Source organism: Lates calcarifer, linkage group LG7_2 (assembly GCF_001640805.2).
Source record: "Lates calcarifer isolate ASB-BC8 linkage group LG7_2, TLL_Latcal_v3, whole genome shotgun sequence".
NCBI classification, from domain to species: domain Eukaryota; kingdom Metazoa; phylum Chordata; class Actinopteri; family Centropomidae; genus Lates; species Lates calcarifer.
Genome location: NC_066854.1, coordinates 2513116 through 2532116, shown reverse-complemented (window position 1 = coordinate 2532116; position 19001 = coordinate 2513116). Strand labels below are relative to the sequence as shown.

Here is a 19001-nt window from a genome sequence, read left to right as displayed (position 1 = left end):
TTTCTTGTCAAACCTGAGCATCTTAAACACAGATCCAGGACAGTGGAATCACTCAGTCTGGGTTCTTCTCGGGTCTTTACTTTGATGAGATGTTTTGATGTTGTTTGTTTCTTCTTAAATCCCTGTCTCCTCCTTTGAATTGAAATTGACCAGATTGAATGTCCTATTCATAAATGATCTTATTCGTCTTGTGTCTGCTGCTGTGTTAGCCAGCTTCATTTCAAAGGCTTTTCTTCATGTGGCTCAAATCTGGTTAATCAAAACCTAAATGACGTAACAAATTGGAATACTAGAAAGCACCCAGGAAACCCACACCTCTGCCAAGCTTATTCTGGATCCAGGTCTGCATTAGATGTCTGACGGAGGCTGTTAACTGATTTTATAGAGTGAGTCACACTCATAATTACGGGCTTACTGCAATTCAAATTCATCATTTTGCTGTAGCACCACCAGTACATCACATTTTGGCGAGACTGTGTGAAGCTCAGTTTGACTGAAATTGAAATCAAAAAAAGTGACGCCTACAAGATTTTGCTTAATACACTATATGATCATATCAAAAACAATCACTGTGAAAGCACTCATACATCTACCACAGCCCATTCTCCTCAATATGTGAACAAATAACATGAGTACTTTCTAAGACTTTAGGACCAGAGGCCACTTGTGATATTTCACTTTAAATTAAAAATGCAAACCTTATAGTGCCAGAAAAAAAAGTTGAGGACACCAAAGTCAGGAGAATCCATCATCTGGAGACAATAAAGAACAGAAATTATAGATTCATCTTGCAGCAAGAAATGTAAAACTCAATACAGGTTTTCACTGCTTTTTCTGTTGAAAATGTCAAATCTGTTGTACATAGTTAAATCACTCTTTCAAGGTCAAAGTGCTTTATAAATGGTAGAACTGTAAGTGCACAGAAAGTAATGACTCACTCGTTGGCCCACAGCAAACAATTTTCATTGAAATCCGCTGACAAATGTTTAAAATCCTCACAAGTAACGAACAAACAACAACTTTATGTATATGTATGCTTCGTATGAGTCGGGAGTTGTTGGGAATGTCATCGTTTTGGTTTTAATTTATAGCAGTCTGAATATAAACTGACCTGCCCACTCATGGTCACACCACTGCCTCCACCTTCCTGCCCCAGTGTGGGTCACATTCTGCTCTAATTCTATAAAGCAGATGGACTACAGTGCTCGACAGACACCTCAGGTCTTAGTCTGCAAGCAGGCTCCTGCTCTGACACTCAGGCTCTGCTGACAGGTAAAGACCTCCTTCATTTAGTTTCCTTACTGTCTTGTCTTTACTCTTACTGTCTGCTTTCTTGACCCGGTGTTCTTTGTTTTGCACCTCTTCTTTTCTGCTTCTCTCTCTTTTACTTTCCGGTCAGTCACAGATCTGTGGTGACTTTATTCTGCCATGTGATGTTCAGTGGTCCTCTCCAGATTTTTGAGCAGCTAGCCTTCATCTTTGAGTAGTATTTTTGTCAGGATTTGGCTGAATATCTTGTTGACACTGCAGGACCTCGTGTGATTTCAATGAGTGTCCATTGAAGGAACATTGTGGTATGCATTGAAAACAGGGGGAGGTATAAGGCTTATGAAGGGATGATAGGAGAAGCAGAGTGAGGGGATCAAGGGCTGAGAGAGGTGTACCAATGATGGAGAGAGGGATACAGACGGTTTATAGTAAGGAATTAAGGGGTACAGTGGTTTATGAAGTGCTTTAGATAATATGGAGGGTTGAGAGTGGAGGATAGTGTGTTCAGACAGGGGAATGATGTGTCACACCTAGAGACTACAGAGGGAATATAGGAGAGGGTAGCTGGTTTAGATAAGGGTATGAAGGTTTGTGTGATCCTTCGTGGAATGACGTCCAGAAAAGACTACACTGGTAAACCTGGCTGATTGAGGCTCACAGGTGACTTCCAGATAAAAGAATAGCCAAAATGTGTGAATGTCTAAACTTTAATGTCCCAGATTAAGATGAAAGTCACTGACAAACAATCTGCTGATGAATGAAATCACCAGCTATTACCCACAGAGCATCTGGCAACGACTTAAAGACTGACAAGACGCAAATGTGAAAACTCTGACTGCTCTGCATTTGATCAACTGTCCAGTCAATAGCAGCCTTTGGGTTTGATTGAATTACTCCCAAAATAACTTTATTAATTAATCTTAGGGAAAGACAGAGCGCAGTTTTGTTCTTGTTGCTTTTCTTTGTGTTTGTGCCAAAGCACTGCCATTCCTGGATACTATCCTTAAATCAGCTTTCTGCTCATTAATAGGACAGATTTAGACTGTCCTAACAGGATGAAATTCTTCCAAGAACTGATTTTCAGAAACTTAACGCAGAAATTTGATCCACCCTAAACCAATATATGGATATGTGTAGCTCTAACGAAGCTGCTTAGCATGCTATGTGATGTTTCTTTGCATTTTTGTCACTCTGTCTTCTTCATTGGATTCTTCTCTCAGCTTTGTTTTACTCACTCTCTTCAGTGCTTTCCCCGTCTTTCATTTAACCCTCCTTGTTCTTGGTCTTACTCAGAATTTCTCAGAGCTAATTTTTTCTGCTCCAATTAATTTAGTTGAAATTGGGAGGAAATTTAGACCTCTTTAAACATTAGATTTAAACATCTCTTTGGAGCCAGTAAACTAGATTTAAAAGTCACATCATGTCCATTAATAAAGTGGAAGGCAGTTACTCTGCAGCGTATGCCCATCTGGGGGCTGTTTGCCACATTCCTCTGCCTAATTGGTTGTATGTAGTACTCAATTAAGTTTCCAAGAGTTTCTCAGATGGGCTAAATTCTGTACCTGGCTCATGGTCATGAAAGGCATGATGTAATTTATTGGACCATGTGATCCTGGGATGGTACTGTAGTGCTTTTGTGGAAAATGTCTGCTCTCCAATTACAGAGATCCAATCCAAGATTCAAATTTTACATGGTGATTGATCTCGTGAATGGCTCCTGTGTGATGATGTCGCTTTTGAATGTCTTTATCTTGCAGGACAAAGGACTCAGAGAGTTTGTAGCCAACATGGCTGAGCCCTACGACTGCACAGAGTGTAAGGAGTCCCTGTACGGGCAGAAATACATCCTGAAGGAGGAGAACCCGTTCTGCATTAAGTGCTACGAGACACTTTTCTCTCACAACTGTGAAGTGTGCCAGAAGCTCATTGGCTGCACCAGCAAGGTGACCTTTTTTTTTAACTTGTTTTCATCTAGAGAAAGTCAACTGACCACTGCTTCACCTTTCAAACGTGAGGATCACTCTTTTGCCATGCCTATATGGGTTTACAGCTAACCTGAAACTTTGGTGTCATCATATGCAGGCAGCATGGCTGTATGGATGACAATATCAGGCCGTTAGCTCAACAGATATTGTATGGATTTCCATGCAATTTTGTGCAGACACTTGTGTCCTCCACAGGCTGAATTAATCCTCAGAATTTTCATCTACTGCCTTCATCTGGTCAAAATTTCACTAACACAAGACAAGTGAAATAAGAAAGTTATTTTCTTTCCATATATTGACTGTAAAATGACATTACAGAAGAATATAACCATTGAAATATTAGTTTCATGTGAGAGTGAATAGAGCAGAGGTGGCAGAAATGGTTTGTGGAGCGTTTTTGGTTTGCATGACTGTCCACGTCTTGGTGCATTAGGGGGAAGTGGAGCACATTTGTTCTCCTACTTTAATTTTTCAGTTGCTGAAATGTTTCCACAGACCACAACAGGCACATGTAACCAGTAACAGTCTGTCTCTCATCTCTAACTCAAACGTTCTCTCTCTGTTCACTGACTCCTCAGGATCTGTCATACAAGGACCGCCACTGGCACAGCGAGTGCTTCCTCTGCATCAAGTGCAGCCGATCTCTGGTGGATCGGCCCTTTGCCACCAAGGATGACATGCTGATGTGCACCGACTGCTACAGCAACGAGTACTCTGCCAAGTGCCATGCATGCCTGAAGACCATCATGCCAGGTAAGGAGGCCTGATCGCAGCCAGGCGCTGAGAAACTGTGAGGGTATCTAAGCAAAGACTGGGTTGCTGGCTTAAATATAGATGATACATTACATCTGGAGTAGTGGTTCATCAATTAATTCATCAATTTTCTCAGTAACTGTGAACTGTGAGTGAGTTTGGTAGCTTTCAAATCTGACTATACAAAGTGTTTTTTCTGGGTCATACTTATCACGTCAGTCGTTTTAAGAGCTTACATAACATCAGAAAATTGCCATTAGCTTTAACTGTTTGATCCAAATGCCAACAGGATAGTGATACTGACGTAGACAGGAACATGCAAATTTGATTACACAATGAAAATATAGTGATGTTATTAAAAAGGATTGATGAAGATGATAGGCCTAATATTGGTTTGTTGAAGCCATAATAGCTTTAGTGAGCTTGAGATTAGGAACAACTCAGTGATAATTGAAAAATGGGATTTGTTAGATTGAGATGTCCCATGTCTCTCTCTCTCTTCCCCCTCCACCCACCAGGCTCTAAAAAGATGGAGCATAAGGGAAACAGTTGGCATGAGAACTGTTTCACTTGCAACCGTTGCCAGCAGCCCATCGGCACCAGGAGCTTCGTCCTGAAGGACGCCAACAACTACTGCCTGTCCTGCTATGAGAAGCAGTTTGCTCTGCAGTGTGTCCACTGCAAGAAGGTAAAACAACACCGACTCTGATTTACATTCACTTGTCTCACCATTCACAAAGAAGCTCTGGCTGCATTTACGTTTTGTAGTCATCTCCAGCTACTATCAATTAAAGTAGACTTTGTTTTTGTTTAATGTGTGTGAGGTTGCAGAGAGGTCTTTGATGAGCAATTCCACCATCCACCAGATAATAACAAGATCAATATTCAGCTTGAGAGACATTTAAAAGCAAAGTTAACCCCCTGAACCGTGATTTCTCCCTCAGACGTCCCCTGGGTGGCTTTAAAGTTAAAGACAAGTACTGTGATGCTCATACTGATATATTCAGGGCCAAGAGGTCATCTTATCATCGTTGAACAAGTCCATTAAATAGAAATATTCAAGACGTGTTGTACATAATGTTAAAGGAGCTGTTAGCTTTAACGTGTAGGATTTTGACTTGAGTTTTGTTCTTTGTTTGAGCCTGGATGTCCAAATCACCGTTGATGGTGCAGTTCTGAAGAGACAAGCAGTGAGGGAGGTGTTATGGTATAGAACAGTTATGGGCAGAAAACAGATGAATCAGAGGCATCTTTCTGGTAGGTGAGACAGCAGTCATCTGGCTCCCCTGTGACTAAGTCAGCAGCAAAACAGCAAAAATGAAAAAATAAGCAGCATGAAGCTATGTATGTATAAACAGGAGCTCTGCATCTTTAAAGGAGCACTGTGTAACATGTCAGCAGCAATAGTCTCCACCTTTAGCAGAAAAAGAATCATTTTTTACTAAGCAAACAGCAAAACTGAGCTGGAAGAAGGTCAAGGCCTTGAGGTCCATTTCCTAGCTTTTAATAACTGACTATCATGGGCTTCATCAGGGGATGGAATTTGCTCAGTTGTCCCTCACATCTGATGCAGAAACTGATTTCCCACCATATACGAGACCAGCTGATCTATCTGTCTGCTGATGGAGACAGTGAGTTGTGCAAAAATTAAGATACTTCTCTGTCTGTCAAACATTTTTGTGGTATCTTTTTTCCCCCCTTTAATTTTCAGCCCATCACCACTGGTGGAGTGAACTACCGCGACCAGCCCTGGCACAAGGAGTGCTTCGTCTGCATTGGCTGCAAGCAGCAGCTGGCTGGCCAGCGGTTCACCTCTCGGGATGACTTCGCCTACTGCCTCGACTGCTTCTGCAACCTGTTTGCAAAGAAATGTGCTTACTGCACCACCCCGATCAGCGGTAAACACTTATTATTATTATTATTATTATTCAGGAAAAACCATTAAGTTACTGGATTTAGCTGCAGTTTTGTTGCCAGCCTGCATACCACAGTGGTGTCAGGTTTACAAACGTTTCACTGAAGATTCTTGGACTGACTGAGTGAGTTGGCATTAAAGAATAAAACGAGATTTAAAAAACACAAAGTAAATGTAGCACACGATCTACGAGGACAGGATTTTCTGCAGTATAAATGACACTGAAACTTTCCCAGATCATATGCTTCCCCCTGCATCCTGTGTATCCAATCACCATCAATTACAGGGTTATTACATTACAGAGATCATGAGACTGTTGGTGACAACAGGTCACTCATGTCTCCACTTTGTTGCTTTTGTCTCAAGGCCTCGGGGGGAGCAAGTACATCTCGTTTGAGCAGCGCCAGTGGCACAACAGCTGCTTCAACTGCAAAAGGTGCTGTGTGTCCCTGGTCGGCCGAGGTTTCCTGACGTGCAAAGACGACATCCTCTGCCCCGACTGCGGCAAAGACTTCTGAGTGATCTCCAAAAATGGCCGCCCAATCAAAGAGCTCTGGCAGTATTCTCCTAACCTGACCTTTGTTGCATTATTTGCATCATTTAATTGCATCACTTACACATTAACCTGTTCTTACTGCTGAGGTGTTTTGTGCATGCGCGGATGATAGCTTATTTTATATAAACCACTTGAAGCCTTCATTCCAAAATGTGGTATTTTTCATCTTTATAAGTTACCATTTGGAACGTGTTGCTTTCATGTCAAGAATCCTGAAAACAGTCAGTTTTTAAAACGTTTGTATTCCCTTTTGGAATGAAAGTTTGTGTGTGGCATCAAAATAACCATTTTTGAGTGATATATTAGAGCTTATTAAGAGGATGTAAAGTTGTTTTGATGGATGAGACTCTGATGGCAATTCATTTTAACAGAGTTAATATAATACTACTAATACTGTTTATTCTAACTGCATAAATTGTGTCTAATGAAATCTAAATATATTAAGCCCATTAAAGAATTTCTGATTTGATGGATGTACTGATTCAATGATCTGGAAACACTAGCCTACTGTTGTGCTGGAGAGTATAAGGAAATTGTGCATTTAAACCATTATATAACATGAGTGGTGGGAAAAATAATCAGGTTTCTTGATAACATTTAAAATACTATTCTGGTAGAACACAAAATTTTACACATGCAGAAGTTGTAAATAATGGCTTCATTAATTTACCTGTACTTTTGAGGTCAATTTTAAGTCGTCAATAACATTTTGGGTTGTTGGGCTGTGAAAAAACCCACTGATGTCTATCTTTCTATTTGATGATTTGATGTATTTAAAATGTAATTTAAGTAAAAGTAAGAATAATCAGTACAATACTAGAAGTATAAAGCAGCAGCTTTTTGAAAATTGATTTAATCAAATAATATACAAATATCTTAAATTTGTATTTGAGTAAATACCCCCGTTCAATTTTTGCACCATGGGCCCAAAGATCGTCTCCACATGTAATGAAAGCGTGAATATCAGAATGAGCTCTCACTCTGTCCAATTTCAAGAGCTACCCTCTACCCTTGACTGTGAGTAATCGTGTGGAGAATAGAGACGCTCCAACACGCCTACAAATTTACGTCTTACGTCAAGCATCTTTGTGCATAGACGATCTTTGGTTAACCTACCGGATGTCGGCAGCAGGTACTACAGGAAGTGTGTGCGTCCGTCCCTGCCTGCAGATTAAAGAGAAGCTAACGGCATTTAATTGCAACATCCCACTCCCTAATTACAACAAAAGAAAAATAACAGATAATGTAAGATACGCGTCTGATTTTCTGCGAGTTGTATAGTTAGCCGTTCACCTGAAAAGTATCTTTATTGCAGCTCAGAAAAAGGTTACCGCTGGAAAGCTTCTGCGGCAGCTAGCTAGGCGGCTAACTGAATTAGCATCGCTTTGTTAGCTACATTGCTAAGCAAAACTATGCCATCGAAAACACTAGAAAGGGATGCTTATAGTGTGCTTCTTACCAGTATGTGCTTGTATAAATAGATAGACATTATGTATACAGATAAACTGTAATTTTACACTTGTCGGCATGCATAAACCCCCTGCCAAGTGGGCTTACTGTTTATCAAATGTGCACAAATATTAGCTACTGGCTTGTTTTCTGGGTGATAGCTGCAGTTGTTAGCTAATATACCGTGTTGTTTGTTACTCTTACACGAACAAGACTTGCTTAATTGTTTTAATAGCCTCTTCATTTCTACTTTGTCGATAAAAGAGCGCAGACAGGCCGCTGTGTTTAATATGGAGAAACATAAGGCCAAACTCCATTAGAAAAATGAATGCTTAAAGGTGACGTTGATGTTAGTTAACGATACACTACGTTTAACGTGATTTTTCTATCACTTACTAATGTTTTTGGTCTTTTTGGTAAATTCGGCTCACATAACATATATAAAATATTATTATTGTTTCTTATTTTAATCTTCTGCCCCCCTCCGTCCATTCTGGTGGAAGGTGATGGGTTACAAAAACGACGGGTTCGACATTCTGAAAGTTATTTTTTTAAAAATTTGTTTTATGCAACAAGTGTTCTGTCTTTGATTTATGATAATTTGAATAAAAAAACGTATTACTCGCTTATTTAGAGTCATACTTGTTAAAAAAAAAAAAATATATATATATATATATATATATCTCACGTTTGACAACAAGAACTGTTGCCTCAGAGTTAGGTCTGTATTTTAGAAATGTGTGCTTACAACCTATCATTTACTCTATTTGATAATCAGATTGTATTGTGTTTGCAGCTGAAATGAGCACCGCTGTCCCCAACCATCGAAGGACCAAGCCTGGAGGTAAGTCTTGAGGCCTGATGGCATTTTACTGAATAATCAATGGTCGTAAAGGTCATTTAGAGACAGCATGCAAAGATTGACAAAAGTATTTTCATGCATTTATACATGTTGGCTCCATTCCCTGTAATACACCTGAAGCTAGTCAGCATCTTTAAAAGTAAGACTTTAATAGCTGAAATTTATTAAATTACAAACTACAGCAATAAAATGAGCGAGTATAGCTCATGGTAAGAGAGTTTCCAGCTTGCAGGCTAAACAGTTCCCTGTGGCTTTGCACATAGGGTTAAATGCAGAGCAGCCATTACATTGCTCACAAATGGAGCCACACACACTAGCAAAGCAAGCGGATGTAATTCTCAGTTCATTGCAGGCATAAAGCCCGGGGTTGTGACCAGCGGTGTGACTGGACCGACCTCCCAGATCCCTGGTCTTTCCCAGACCGCTGATGAAAGCACTCCAGTGGAGAGGATCAGTGGACGGCGAGTTGGGATATTTGAGACAGACTCTGACTACGTCAAGCTCGCAAAGCAGGGAGGACACAAAGGTACAGGATACTTTGAACTTTGAATTAGTTGTTTTAGTGTTATCATTTGTACTAAGACCTGTCAGACTGTTGCTGCCCTCCGGCTGAAGAGATGACTTTAGAGAGTCAGAAACAGTGGAAGTCATCACATTTTAAATATAAAAACCATCCCAGCTGATTTGTTGTTTGATGTTGACACATGCGACTCAGCTCTTTGAAATGCAAATCTTGAAGAAGTAGCCTACTGGTCCACAACATGAAAGAGAGGATTCTATTCCAAACTGTTTTTTTATGCATTTTGGGAAAATGTAAAAGCCCCTTTTGTTTATTGAACCCGCAACATCACAGACTTCAGTTACCAGGGGAAAAACAGTCATTTTGTTGTGCAAACCAAGTTTCCTGCACTGAAAAGTTCAATGTCGAGTTCCACATGAATGTTTTATGCTAATCTGCAAGGTACAAACTTTAAAATAGCTTGTTTTATTTTGCACAGACTTATTATGTAATTTACTACTTCAGCAACAGTAATAATTAGTGGCAAATTATTTCTCCTAAATCTCAATTTCTCTTAATGGTTTTGCTCTGTTGTCCCTTACTGTCCTATTGAGGCAGACGGTGCCAGACATCATTAGAAAAATTGCCAATTTCCATGCACAAGGCAACAACATCCTAATCAGAGCTAAACGAGCACAGACAGGCTATATGTCCCTATAGGGAAACACAGATGTCTCTAAAAAGGGTTGTTTTTCTTCACAAGTACATGCACAAGTCTTATTATATTTAATCCCCCACCTGCAGGGCTGTTGAGTCATGATGTTGATGCTGATGATAAACCAAGGAAACCCTACAATCCACCCAACTGGTTTGGAGGTGACGAGTCAAAGGGGTAAGAAGTTAGACACTCAAATACAAAATCTGACATGATGAGGATGCAGTGTTATACACATTGAAATGAAGAGTTTAATGTCAGTTTCCGACCACACACTCACTTCACTGTTTTCAAACTGGAGCCTGTTTTCTTCATTATATAGATGGACTTTATAGTGTCAGTGTAGATGGAGATGGACTTCAGCGTTAGTAAAGTATGACTGTTCAATAAAAATTAGGTGTCATTAAAGAAAATTTGAATACCTGACGAGCTGCTTTCACGTCTTCATCAGCACAGTTTGAGATTTAAGATGAAACACGACTTGTAAAAATGCTTGTTGATGCTCCTGAGTGCAGCGTAGAGCACTGACAAAACACCCAACACTGAACACCCAAAATGTCCCACTATGTGATGAGTGGCGAGCAGTAATTTCACAACATATGTCACCGTGGTTTTCTGCTTACAGTGGAAGCAAAGCAACGTCTCCCAACAGCCAGATGAAGTATGGCAGCCAGCCTCTGGCTGCACCGTTTGGCACTGATAACGGTTCGCACTGGGAGAGAGAGACTGATAGTTTTTCCCATGATAAAGATAAGGTGAATGGAACAAACTAGTCACCCCCAACATGAACGCCATGCCGATACCTTCCATCTTTTATTTTTTCAATTTTTACCATCACCTTCACTTTTATTTTCACATGATTTTGCTCCATTGTTGCATCCGCATTTTGGTTAGAATTCATTTGGGTTTAATTTTCTGCTGGTGCTTTGGCTGTCTGATCATTTTGAAAAAATATTGATAAAAAGTTTCAGGTAAGTACAGAGTGACTTAATAAAACAATAAATTCATTTAAGACACAAAGTTTCTTTCCTCTATATTTCACGTTAGTCTTAAGACTGTTACCCTGCAGAGAAAGCTTTCAAAATGTAAAATATTTCTTGAGATTGTGCTTCAACACGTAGGATTAAATGAGCTTTATTTTGTAGGAAAATGTCTAAGTTCACTCAAGCAAAGTGAGAGCACAGAAATTTATATTGTTTTCTGTGGCTTGTTGGGTTCAGGTTGGTTTTTGTTCATGCCAGTTTCTTCAATCTTTTTCACTGCATGACTGATTTCACCCAGAGTTTTCTTCCATTACTTCATCTTCCACTGTATCGTCCAAATCACTTTTTATTTAACCTGCATATTTGATGGTAAAGTGGCTCAGTTATCCACATTTTCATCAGTTGTATAATCGTAATATGGATTTGGAATCAGTTCAGATTGTAACTGTGATTCAGGGCAACATGTAACCAGGAGTGTTGGTAACTTTTCTTTCCCACAGATGTCTCCTGATGGTGCTGCCAGTCAGTTGGAGGGTCTGTCCCTAACCCACAAATACAAGAGAACGTGAGTAAAATCTCTTTATTGTTCACCTTTGAACAATTTGCAACCAGATATTACATATCTCTACTTAATTTGCATTTTTCTGTTTAATATTTAGGCACCTAAAATAAAATGCAGCACTTTTCATTGTCACTTCTTGATTTATAAAGAAAGAAACAAACACAGGTTTATTAAAATTAATTCAGTGAAGGGTTTTGTGAGATATCTGAGCCTCAAATTAATGAACAGTGTGTGTGAAATCATAATGGTGGTGCTGTGTCCTGTCTTCAGGTCTTATGATAAGAAGGCTCCTCCAGTCAGCATGTCCAAGCTGCTGAGTCATGGTTACGTGGAGGACCAGAAGAAGTCTCCTAATGACGACGATGCCTCAAGTACGACACAGGGATTGGTTATGGGTTCAGATTAAGATGCACAGTGCCGTAGGCTGCAGCTTCTGTTTTTGGAACTGTGCGCTTGGTAATCCCTTTGTGCACAGATCAGTTGTCAAAGTATTTCAGATTTCAAGCTTTTTCACAGAACTTGAAATCATGTTTTAACCTCTTGAAAATACACTGATTTCTTTAGTTTAACAGAAAGGTGTTCTTTAAAGCTGAGACATGACAACAGCCTACTGAGGTAATAGTAGTAGATAAATAGATCTCCTGTATTCTTCCTATTGCTTTAAATGTTTATATTTTGTCTTCTAGGTGTGACCTCAGAACAGACCAGCACCATTGCGACGGAGGACGTGGACGATCTGGAGTAGTGCGCACAGGTTATCATCTGGAGGGAAAGGGGGGTCGTTCTAACACTGGTTCATGGTGTCACAAATCCACGAACACACCACTCCTCCCCTTTCAGATTCACTTGCATTTATTGTACATCCACTGACTCTTAGGTTTTGTACTCATGTTTATGCAAAAGGTACTGTCTTCTCTATTTATTTGCTTTAATTTGTAAAAAGGATCCACGCGGATTTTGTTGAGTAGACGTGTCGGTGCTCTCGGTATTTTTCGTTATTTCTGTGTCGTCGTTCCTCGATTTGAAAGACGAGTTGTTGCACGGGGCCGGAAACTAACACTAACTAACTTTTGTGTTTGTCGTTTTACCAGCTAGTTTGAACTCATGTAGAACTCAAAACAAGAGACAGCCTCATCTGCTAAATCTTAAATTTACCTGCGTTTGGCTGGTGGCTGGTGTTAGTTTCCCTCCCCGGTTGTATGAAGATCGAGTTAGTGAATTTTTAAAAGTGTTCGTGCTAATGAATTGTGGTTCCAGTGACGTGAAACAGTATTTGTTTTGATCAAGGGCTCCTGCTCTCTGAAGGGATGTTAGAGGTTTGTGTGTTTTTTGCGGCTGCGGGGGCGGATATGATCATTCGTTGAGACAGCAACCCTGCAGCTGTGACCACATGCCAAAGTGCATACTGATGGCCACAGCCGCCATGGTTTGTTTGGTTAAAAGGGGCCAAAAATGATTTCGAGGTTGTTGCTCTGCAAAAGGCTTCTTGTGTGTTCCACACACAGTTCTGTTGTTTTGAGTCCATGAAATAGAGAAACATGCAGTCACTTAGCATCATTTTACTGTGCAGCCTGCATTTTTATGAAGGCTTTTAGTCCAGTCACCAGAATAAAAGCTTGTTCGGAAGAAAAATGTCCCACCTAAAAAACTCAAACACTCAATAAACTAACGTGACATTCGGTAGTTTCCAGAAGAACAGGTGCTGCAAATTCAATTTTCTCATCACTGCTCATTAATTAGGAAGCTCATCAGTAAATCAACAGTGCCAAGTGTTTGATGCCGGTCCAGATATGTCAGAAGCTTGCTAATGATAGAAGAGAATTTTGGTGTATTCTGCATGTTAAAGCCTTGCATTCTGCCTCAGCCTAATAACCTACAACAACAGATAAAACATTCGGGGAAATTGTAGGGAAGAGGCCACCTCCTGCAGAGTGACAACCTCAAAGTCAATTCCAGTGTAATTCCCTGTGAAGATTAAAGCAGACGAGTTTTTAAAAAGTGAGTTCTGAACATGCCAACCAAGCAGTTTTTCCCTGCTCATGCAGTGTTTTGACTTAGTAGACACTAGTAGGAAGAAATTAGTGTTAGTGCACAGCCTGGTCACACCAAACCCTCCATCTCATGACATGGGAGTTTATTCTGTTCACATTAGAGAAACGGTTACTGCTGCATCATTTTTGCGTATAAAAAAAAAACTGAGATGGAAACAAAAAAGAGAGAGAATTGGTGATGATTGCAAACAAAATTAACGCCAGATTTATGTGTTTGTGTGCATCCCAGATAAATGCAAAAGCAAAGGCAGAGAGGAAATTGGTGTAACAGATGTTCAGATCCAAGGCAAATAGGCTGAAACTACCACATTGTGGATTATATGTTGTACTTCAGATGAAATATCACAGTATCATAAAAAATCTTTTTAAAAGTCTTAAAAAGCAAAGCATGCAGTTTGATTTAGAGTGTATCTAAAATGTCTTGCATTTCATTTACAGAAGTCTTAAATATTTTCTCTGCTGTTTTTTTGAAATGTTTTGAAGGAGACGCTCTGCACTTGTAAACTTGAACTCAGCCCCTTCTTCAGTAGTTTCAGTCAGCACCATTAAAAACTGTAGCAAACACTGTCACTGCAGTACAAAGCTCATTGTCAGTTAAGTTTAATCCATTAATCTGTTTTCTAATAATCCAGATCCAGTTTTCTTTAATATAAGTAATTATATTATTAGGAATTATTGTTAAACAAGTGCTGAAAATGATGTGATATAAAGATATGATATTGTCCCTTTTGGTTTATTATTACACATTAATACTTTGCCCAGTATGAGAGCAAAGGTTCAACCCTTTAACTTTATTTAAGTTTAATTTGGAGCGCTGCTGTGTTGCAGAGTGCTCTCAGAGTTGGCCTTAATGATCACAAACCACAGCAGCCAATAGAAACGTCTCCATGTCTTCCTCTCCTGCTTGCTTATGTGGTTGCAACATTAGTCAGACTGTCAGGATATCAACCAAAAAAAAAGTAATGGATTTCTTTGACGTTTGATTGACAGTTTGGCCTTGAGCCATTTAACAGTTATAATTTTTTAGCCATAGCTGTGAACCTGACTGTGACAGTAAAACCCTAATCCCACAGGAACATTTGTCTGGTGAATAAAATGCTCTCAGAAATGAATAGGATGGGAATGATGTATTTGGGTCTAAGAGCAAGATTTAAGCTCTGAGTTTGTCCCAAGAAATCCAACTCATTAGTCACCTTCATCTCAAAGTGATGCAGCAGTAACAGAATTTATTAAAAACTCTTACAGGAGATGTGTCATGTTCAACACAACTGTCCAGTTGTCACTTTTCTCAACGCAGTATGTTTAAACAGTGATGCATAATTGATCTGTTTGTGGTATAAAAAAAGTGTCAAGTGTTGTTCCAAACTTAGACGCTTTCCTGTGTTTTCGTGACACAGGGTTTTACTTTGCAGTACAAGGAATGGCGAATGTATCATCTTTTGATATTGTTTGCTTCGAAGAACGGGTTTATTTCTCTGAACTGTTAAATATTCAGGTACAGTATTTACAGTGTTGAGTTTCTTCCTCCTCTCTCTGTGAGTTGGTGGCGTCATCGGTTCACAAACCAGTAGTGGGAACCTTTAGTGGCTTAACTTTGCAAAGTCCTCCCCTGACGTCTTGTCACGTGTACACCCCCACCCCCGTACCCTGCCGCTTTTTATCTGCAAGTGGTATTAGTTCAAATGTACCAGGGGAAATTGAAGAAGGCAGCTTTCAAACTGAAGACCCCTCAAATGTTTGTAGTGAGGAGAAATCCACCTGACACAACTCAATGTAAGACCCTGCTTATCTTGATGACTGCACACAGACTCTTAACTATCATTTAAATAAATGGGCATGTGCATGTAAACGTGTACTGTTATTTTTTAAAAGCTTCTTTAACATGTTGGCACAGCTAAAACAGTCGTAATGGAAATTGTACTTTCTAGACCGCAGTTTCAAGTTTCTTTTATTTCAGTTCAGATTCCTGAATGCAGGCAGAAAAACGATGATTTTTAACACAGCGTACAGACATATCATACTCATATCACCCTATAATCAGCTTATTTTTGTTAACAACGTTCAAAGTAATGTGATTTTTCTAATTACCATATTTACGTTCAATCAGACTAAATGCACTGATGTGAAAAGCCGTTTTCAAAGCATTTCCTCTTCTTTTGTTCTCTAAATCTGACGGTTTTTACAGTTAAAACAAATCAGATTAGAGCTTCAAAGGCATTTGAAACTGAACAGAAATGGAGGTACGTTAACTCTTCATGACAGGTTTGGTTTTGCTTTTTTATTTTTAAGTTCTGATATGTCAGTTTCTGTGATTTCTGTCGTAACCTTTAAGAATGTAATATGTGGTGTTCACAGCATTGAAAAAGAAATAATAAACTATTCTTTCCAGAAACAATGTCCTGTTTACTGTCAACAGTTTTTAATAGAGCTACTCTCTGCCAAAGAAATGTACTCTATGAAAACTGTTGACAGCTGAAGTCTCAGTAAGCAGGACATTGTTGTAATTTGGGTGAACTAGTCATTTTAAGGACCATTCAAATGTTTTAGGTGTGTTTGTCATTAACTAATGTTTAAGCATTTCATAACTGCAGTTTTTTCTTTTGTTTCAGCAGCCTATAATGAGAATTACTGTCAAAAACTAGAGTAATAAATTCATTCATTTCTGTAGCAGCTTTATAATATCCAACTGCAACTCAGAGTGCTTTACAAAATAAAAAAAGAAATACATAAAATCTCTAAAAGAAGTAAAGTATAAAGTTTCAAAACAAGTTTTTAAAAATTCATTTAATGATCTTAGCTGTAATGTTTACTTTGGGATCTAAAATTCTGACTCATAATTTCTAACTGGGCTTCCATAATTTATACTGAGGCACTCACTGAACTTTACTGTTACATTTTCTTTTGGGAATCCCATAAAGACCAATCAGGCCTTCAGCAGTGTATGTAAGCGAGAAAGCACGCGCGCGCGCGCACACACGCACGGTAGCGGCTGCAGGCTGCATCCTTCCTCTCCAGCAGCTTCTTGTTTGCACGGAGCTGCATCTCACTGAACGCGGCTTCTGCAGCCTCCGACGGCCACGCATGCAACGGTGCAACGGCGGTTGATCGATTCCTGTATCGGAAAATAATCCATAGCCGCATGGTGACGTCACGCCGCTGATCGGTAATAGTGGCTGGGCGGGTTGGTTGGTGGGCGGGTGGTTGGGTGCCGCGCGGACGACAGGGGTAGATGGGTGCATTGAAACCTCACACCGGATAAAAAAAAAAGAGAAAATACTCTCAGTTAGAATATATTGCACGAGGAGTGTGTGGTCGTGCACGGAACTGTTTGCTGTTTGTTTTGTTTATTTGTCGCGTGGGAAATGTAGTAGCTGTCACGGTCGCCTGTAGGAGGAGGATGGATGCGTAACAGGACGGATCGAGCCAGCTGTGGCCTGCTTCTAACAGCAACATCTGGCCGGTGAGTCGCACTGACAGCCGCAGCCGGTTGCAGGCGGGCGGGCGGGCGGGCAGCTCGGCTTGTGTGAACCAGGCAGTTGGGATGGTGGTGGTGGGGTGGTGGTGGGCTCGGTTTGAGTGCAACCGCGCTCTCCGGTCTCCGGTCCGGTGAGTCGGTGTGACCTCGTCCTTGGCTGCCGGATGGTGGTTGGGTGATTGATGTGCACGTTTGACAGACAGGCTGCGTGTAACATATGATGGAGGCTCATCACAGATCGCTCAGGCTGCAATGTAGAAAAGAAAAATCCTGAACGTGACATGCTGTTAAATGCCTCCTGTGCAGCGTGCATGCAAAGCTGCAAATGCAATGCATAACCTTTAAAACTATTGCAACTGTTTTCATGGGGAAATGTGCACTGATATGCATCAGTGAAGGCTTCGATCCACACGTGATAGCCTCATAAACCATAGGAGATTAAATACATATATAAGGCAAGGCACTGTAATCTTATTATTGAGCCTCGTTATGAATCCCTACAGAAGATGATAGTACAGGTGCATGAAAAGCCACAGTCACACTCTGAGCCCCCATAGGAGTATTACAGTGAAATGGTAAGGTCACCATGGATTCACTATGAGTCCCTACAGGGATATTAGAGAGCTTTAAAAAACAGAATAGCACACGGCTTAAGGTCAAAGTGAATCCCTGCAGGATTATCATAGTAGCTAAAACACAATATGGTCCCTGTAAACTCACACTTTGACACACTCAGGGGCACCCCAGGGTACGACTGATTTTCTGCTCTTTGTTTCTCCTCCTTGTCCACATCCTGACTGACTTGTAGTCCTTCTGCAGGGTCAGAGAGGGCGCCTCAGCAGCCAGCCGGCTCTGGACTATATCGGGGAGGTGGAGGCGATGGAGGAGGGGGACGCAGAGGGGGAAGGGCCCATGGCGGTCAGAGAGGGGCCGAGTGATCGTGGCCTCCTGCCGGATGCCAGCACCACCACCACCAACAACCTCCTGGCTTCTGTCAAAGAGCAGGTAAAGAGGCTGGAGAGTTTTGTCTTCCCACCTTATGGTCATTTACTCACTCAGGTTGTTCGCTTTGATCTGTGCTTCTGGCTCCGTGGCTGAGAACCTTCCTGCATTTTTCTAGAGCTCATATCTTCTTTGGGTGAATGATCTAATCTTCTCCAGAACGTAATCCATGTTTGCGGTGTCTCTGCAGTCATTTTGCATGTGGCTGTTTTGTGTGTGTTTGTGGTCAGTTGCGTTTGATTGGCTTTCCAACAACAAATGTTGACAGTCACTTCATGCATTTCATGATCCAGGGGCCCCTTGGCGTAGACCCAGTGGGCCAGTCCAGGAAACTGTGGTAGTTATAATGGCCAGTCAGATTTCAGGGGGGGTTGGTGTTCCACTCCTGGCCCTGCCCCTGCTTTTAGAAGTCTGTGATTCATCCAAATTTACTGAGCAAATCCGTGGATTATCTCCAGATGAGACTGAAAAGTAATGGGTCTGCATGCTGAGCCTCCTGAATTTGCACCCAAAATTCAATTAAAACTCTCATTAGGAATTTCCACCAGGACTTGCATAATTTTTGCCCCTGAAAAGGAGAAAAAGTGATAGAAAATCCGTTTAAAAAAGCACTGAGGTGTTACTCACACAGGAATTTTTATTTTAAAGGTTGTGGACAAGAAAAGACACAGCTTCTCCAATTATTACGAATCACATGAAGTCACCAGGTAATGTTTATCCTGTGTGAGTAGAGCTTTATATGAACTGACAGCAGGTGCTATAAAAGTGTGAGTTTGTTCTTGTTTTCTTTGCTTGTTTATCACACATTTCAGTTACAGTTTCTGTCTTCTGAGTCTGACTAAACTGAAGCGTCTCTCTAAATATTCTACTCTTGGTTTTTTACTTTTCTCCCTGTATTTTAGTCTTTTTGTTGTCATGGCTCTTG

At 40.5% G+C, this 19001-nt stretch overlaps 3 protein-coding genes across 6 annotated transcripts in view; all 3 read left to right on the top strand.

The window, feature by feature from the left end:
- Nucleotides 1–1156: 1156 nt before the first annotated feature.
- On the top strand, nt 1157–6947 carry LOC108873101 (four and a half LIM domains protein 2). The gene is made up of 6 exons (XM_018661228.2): nt 1157–1272; nt 3027–3212; nt 3833–4007; nt 4526–4695; nt 5719–5905; nt 6289–6947. Exons 2-6 carry the CDS (start codon nt 3057–3059, stop codon nt 6438–6440), a joined length of 840 nt encoding a protein of 279 aa, XP_018516744.1. The 5' UTR covers nt 1157–1272; nt 3027–3056; the 3' UTR covers nt 6441–6947.
- Nucleotides 6948–7565: 618 nt separating this feature from the next.
- On the top strand, nt 7566–15448 carry lg7_2h7orf57 (linkage group 7_2 C7orf57 homolog). The gene is made up of 8 exons (XM_018661238.2): nt 7566–7723; nt 8724–8771; nt 9142–9315; nt 10093–10180; nt 10629–10758; nt 11487–11551; nt 11819–11919; nt 12235–15448. Exons 2-8 carry the CDS (start codon nt 8729–8731, stop codon nt 12291–12293), a joined length of 660 nt encoding a protein of 219 aa, XP_018516754.1. The 5' UTR covers nt 7566–7723; nt 8724–8728; the 3' UTR covers nt 12294–15448.
- Nucleotides 15449–16363: 915 nt separating this feature from the next.
- LOC108873063 (plakophilin-4) overlaps nt 16364–19001 on the top strand; it is a 39109-nt gene continuing 36471 nt past the window's right edge. For 2 of the 4 annotated variants that reach the window (XM_018661128.2, XM_018661125.2), the window contains exons 1-2: nt 16366–17059; nt 17894–18079. In XM_018661128.2, the coding sequence (XP_018516644.1) occupies nt 17954–18079 (126 nt within the window). In that variant the 5' untranslated portion in view covers nt 16366–17059; nt 17894–17953. Of the gene's footprint in view, nt 17060–17893; nt 18080–19001 lie in introns of all 4 variants that reach the window. The other 2 variants (XR_001959338.2, XM_018661127.2) reach the window with 2 other exon arrangements.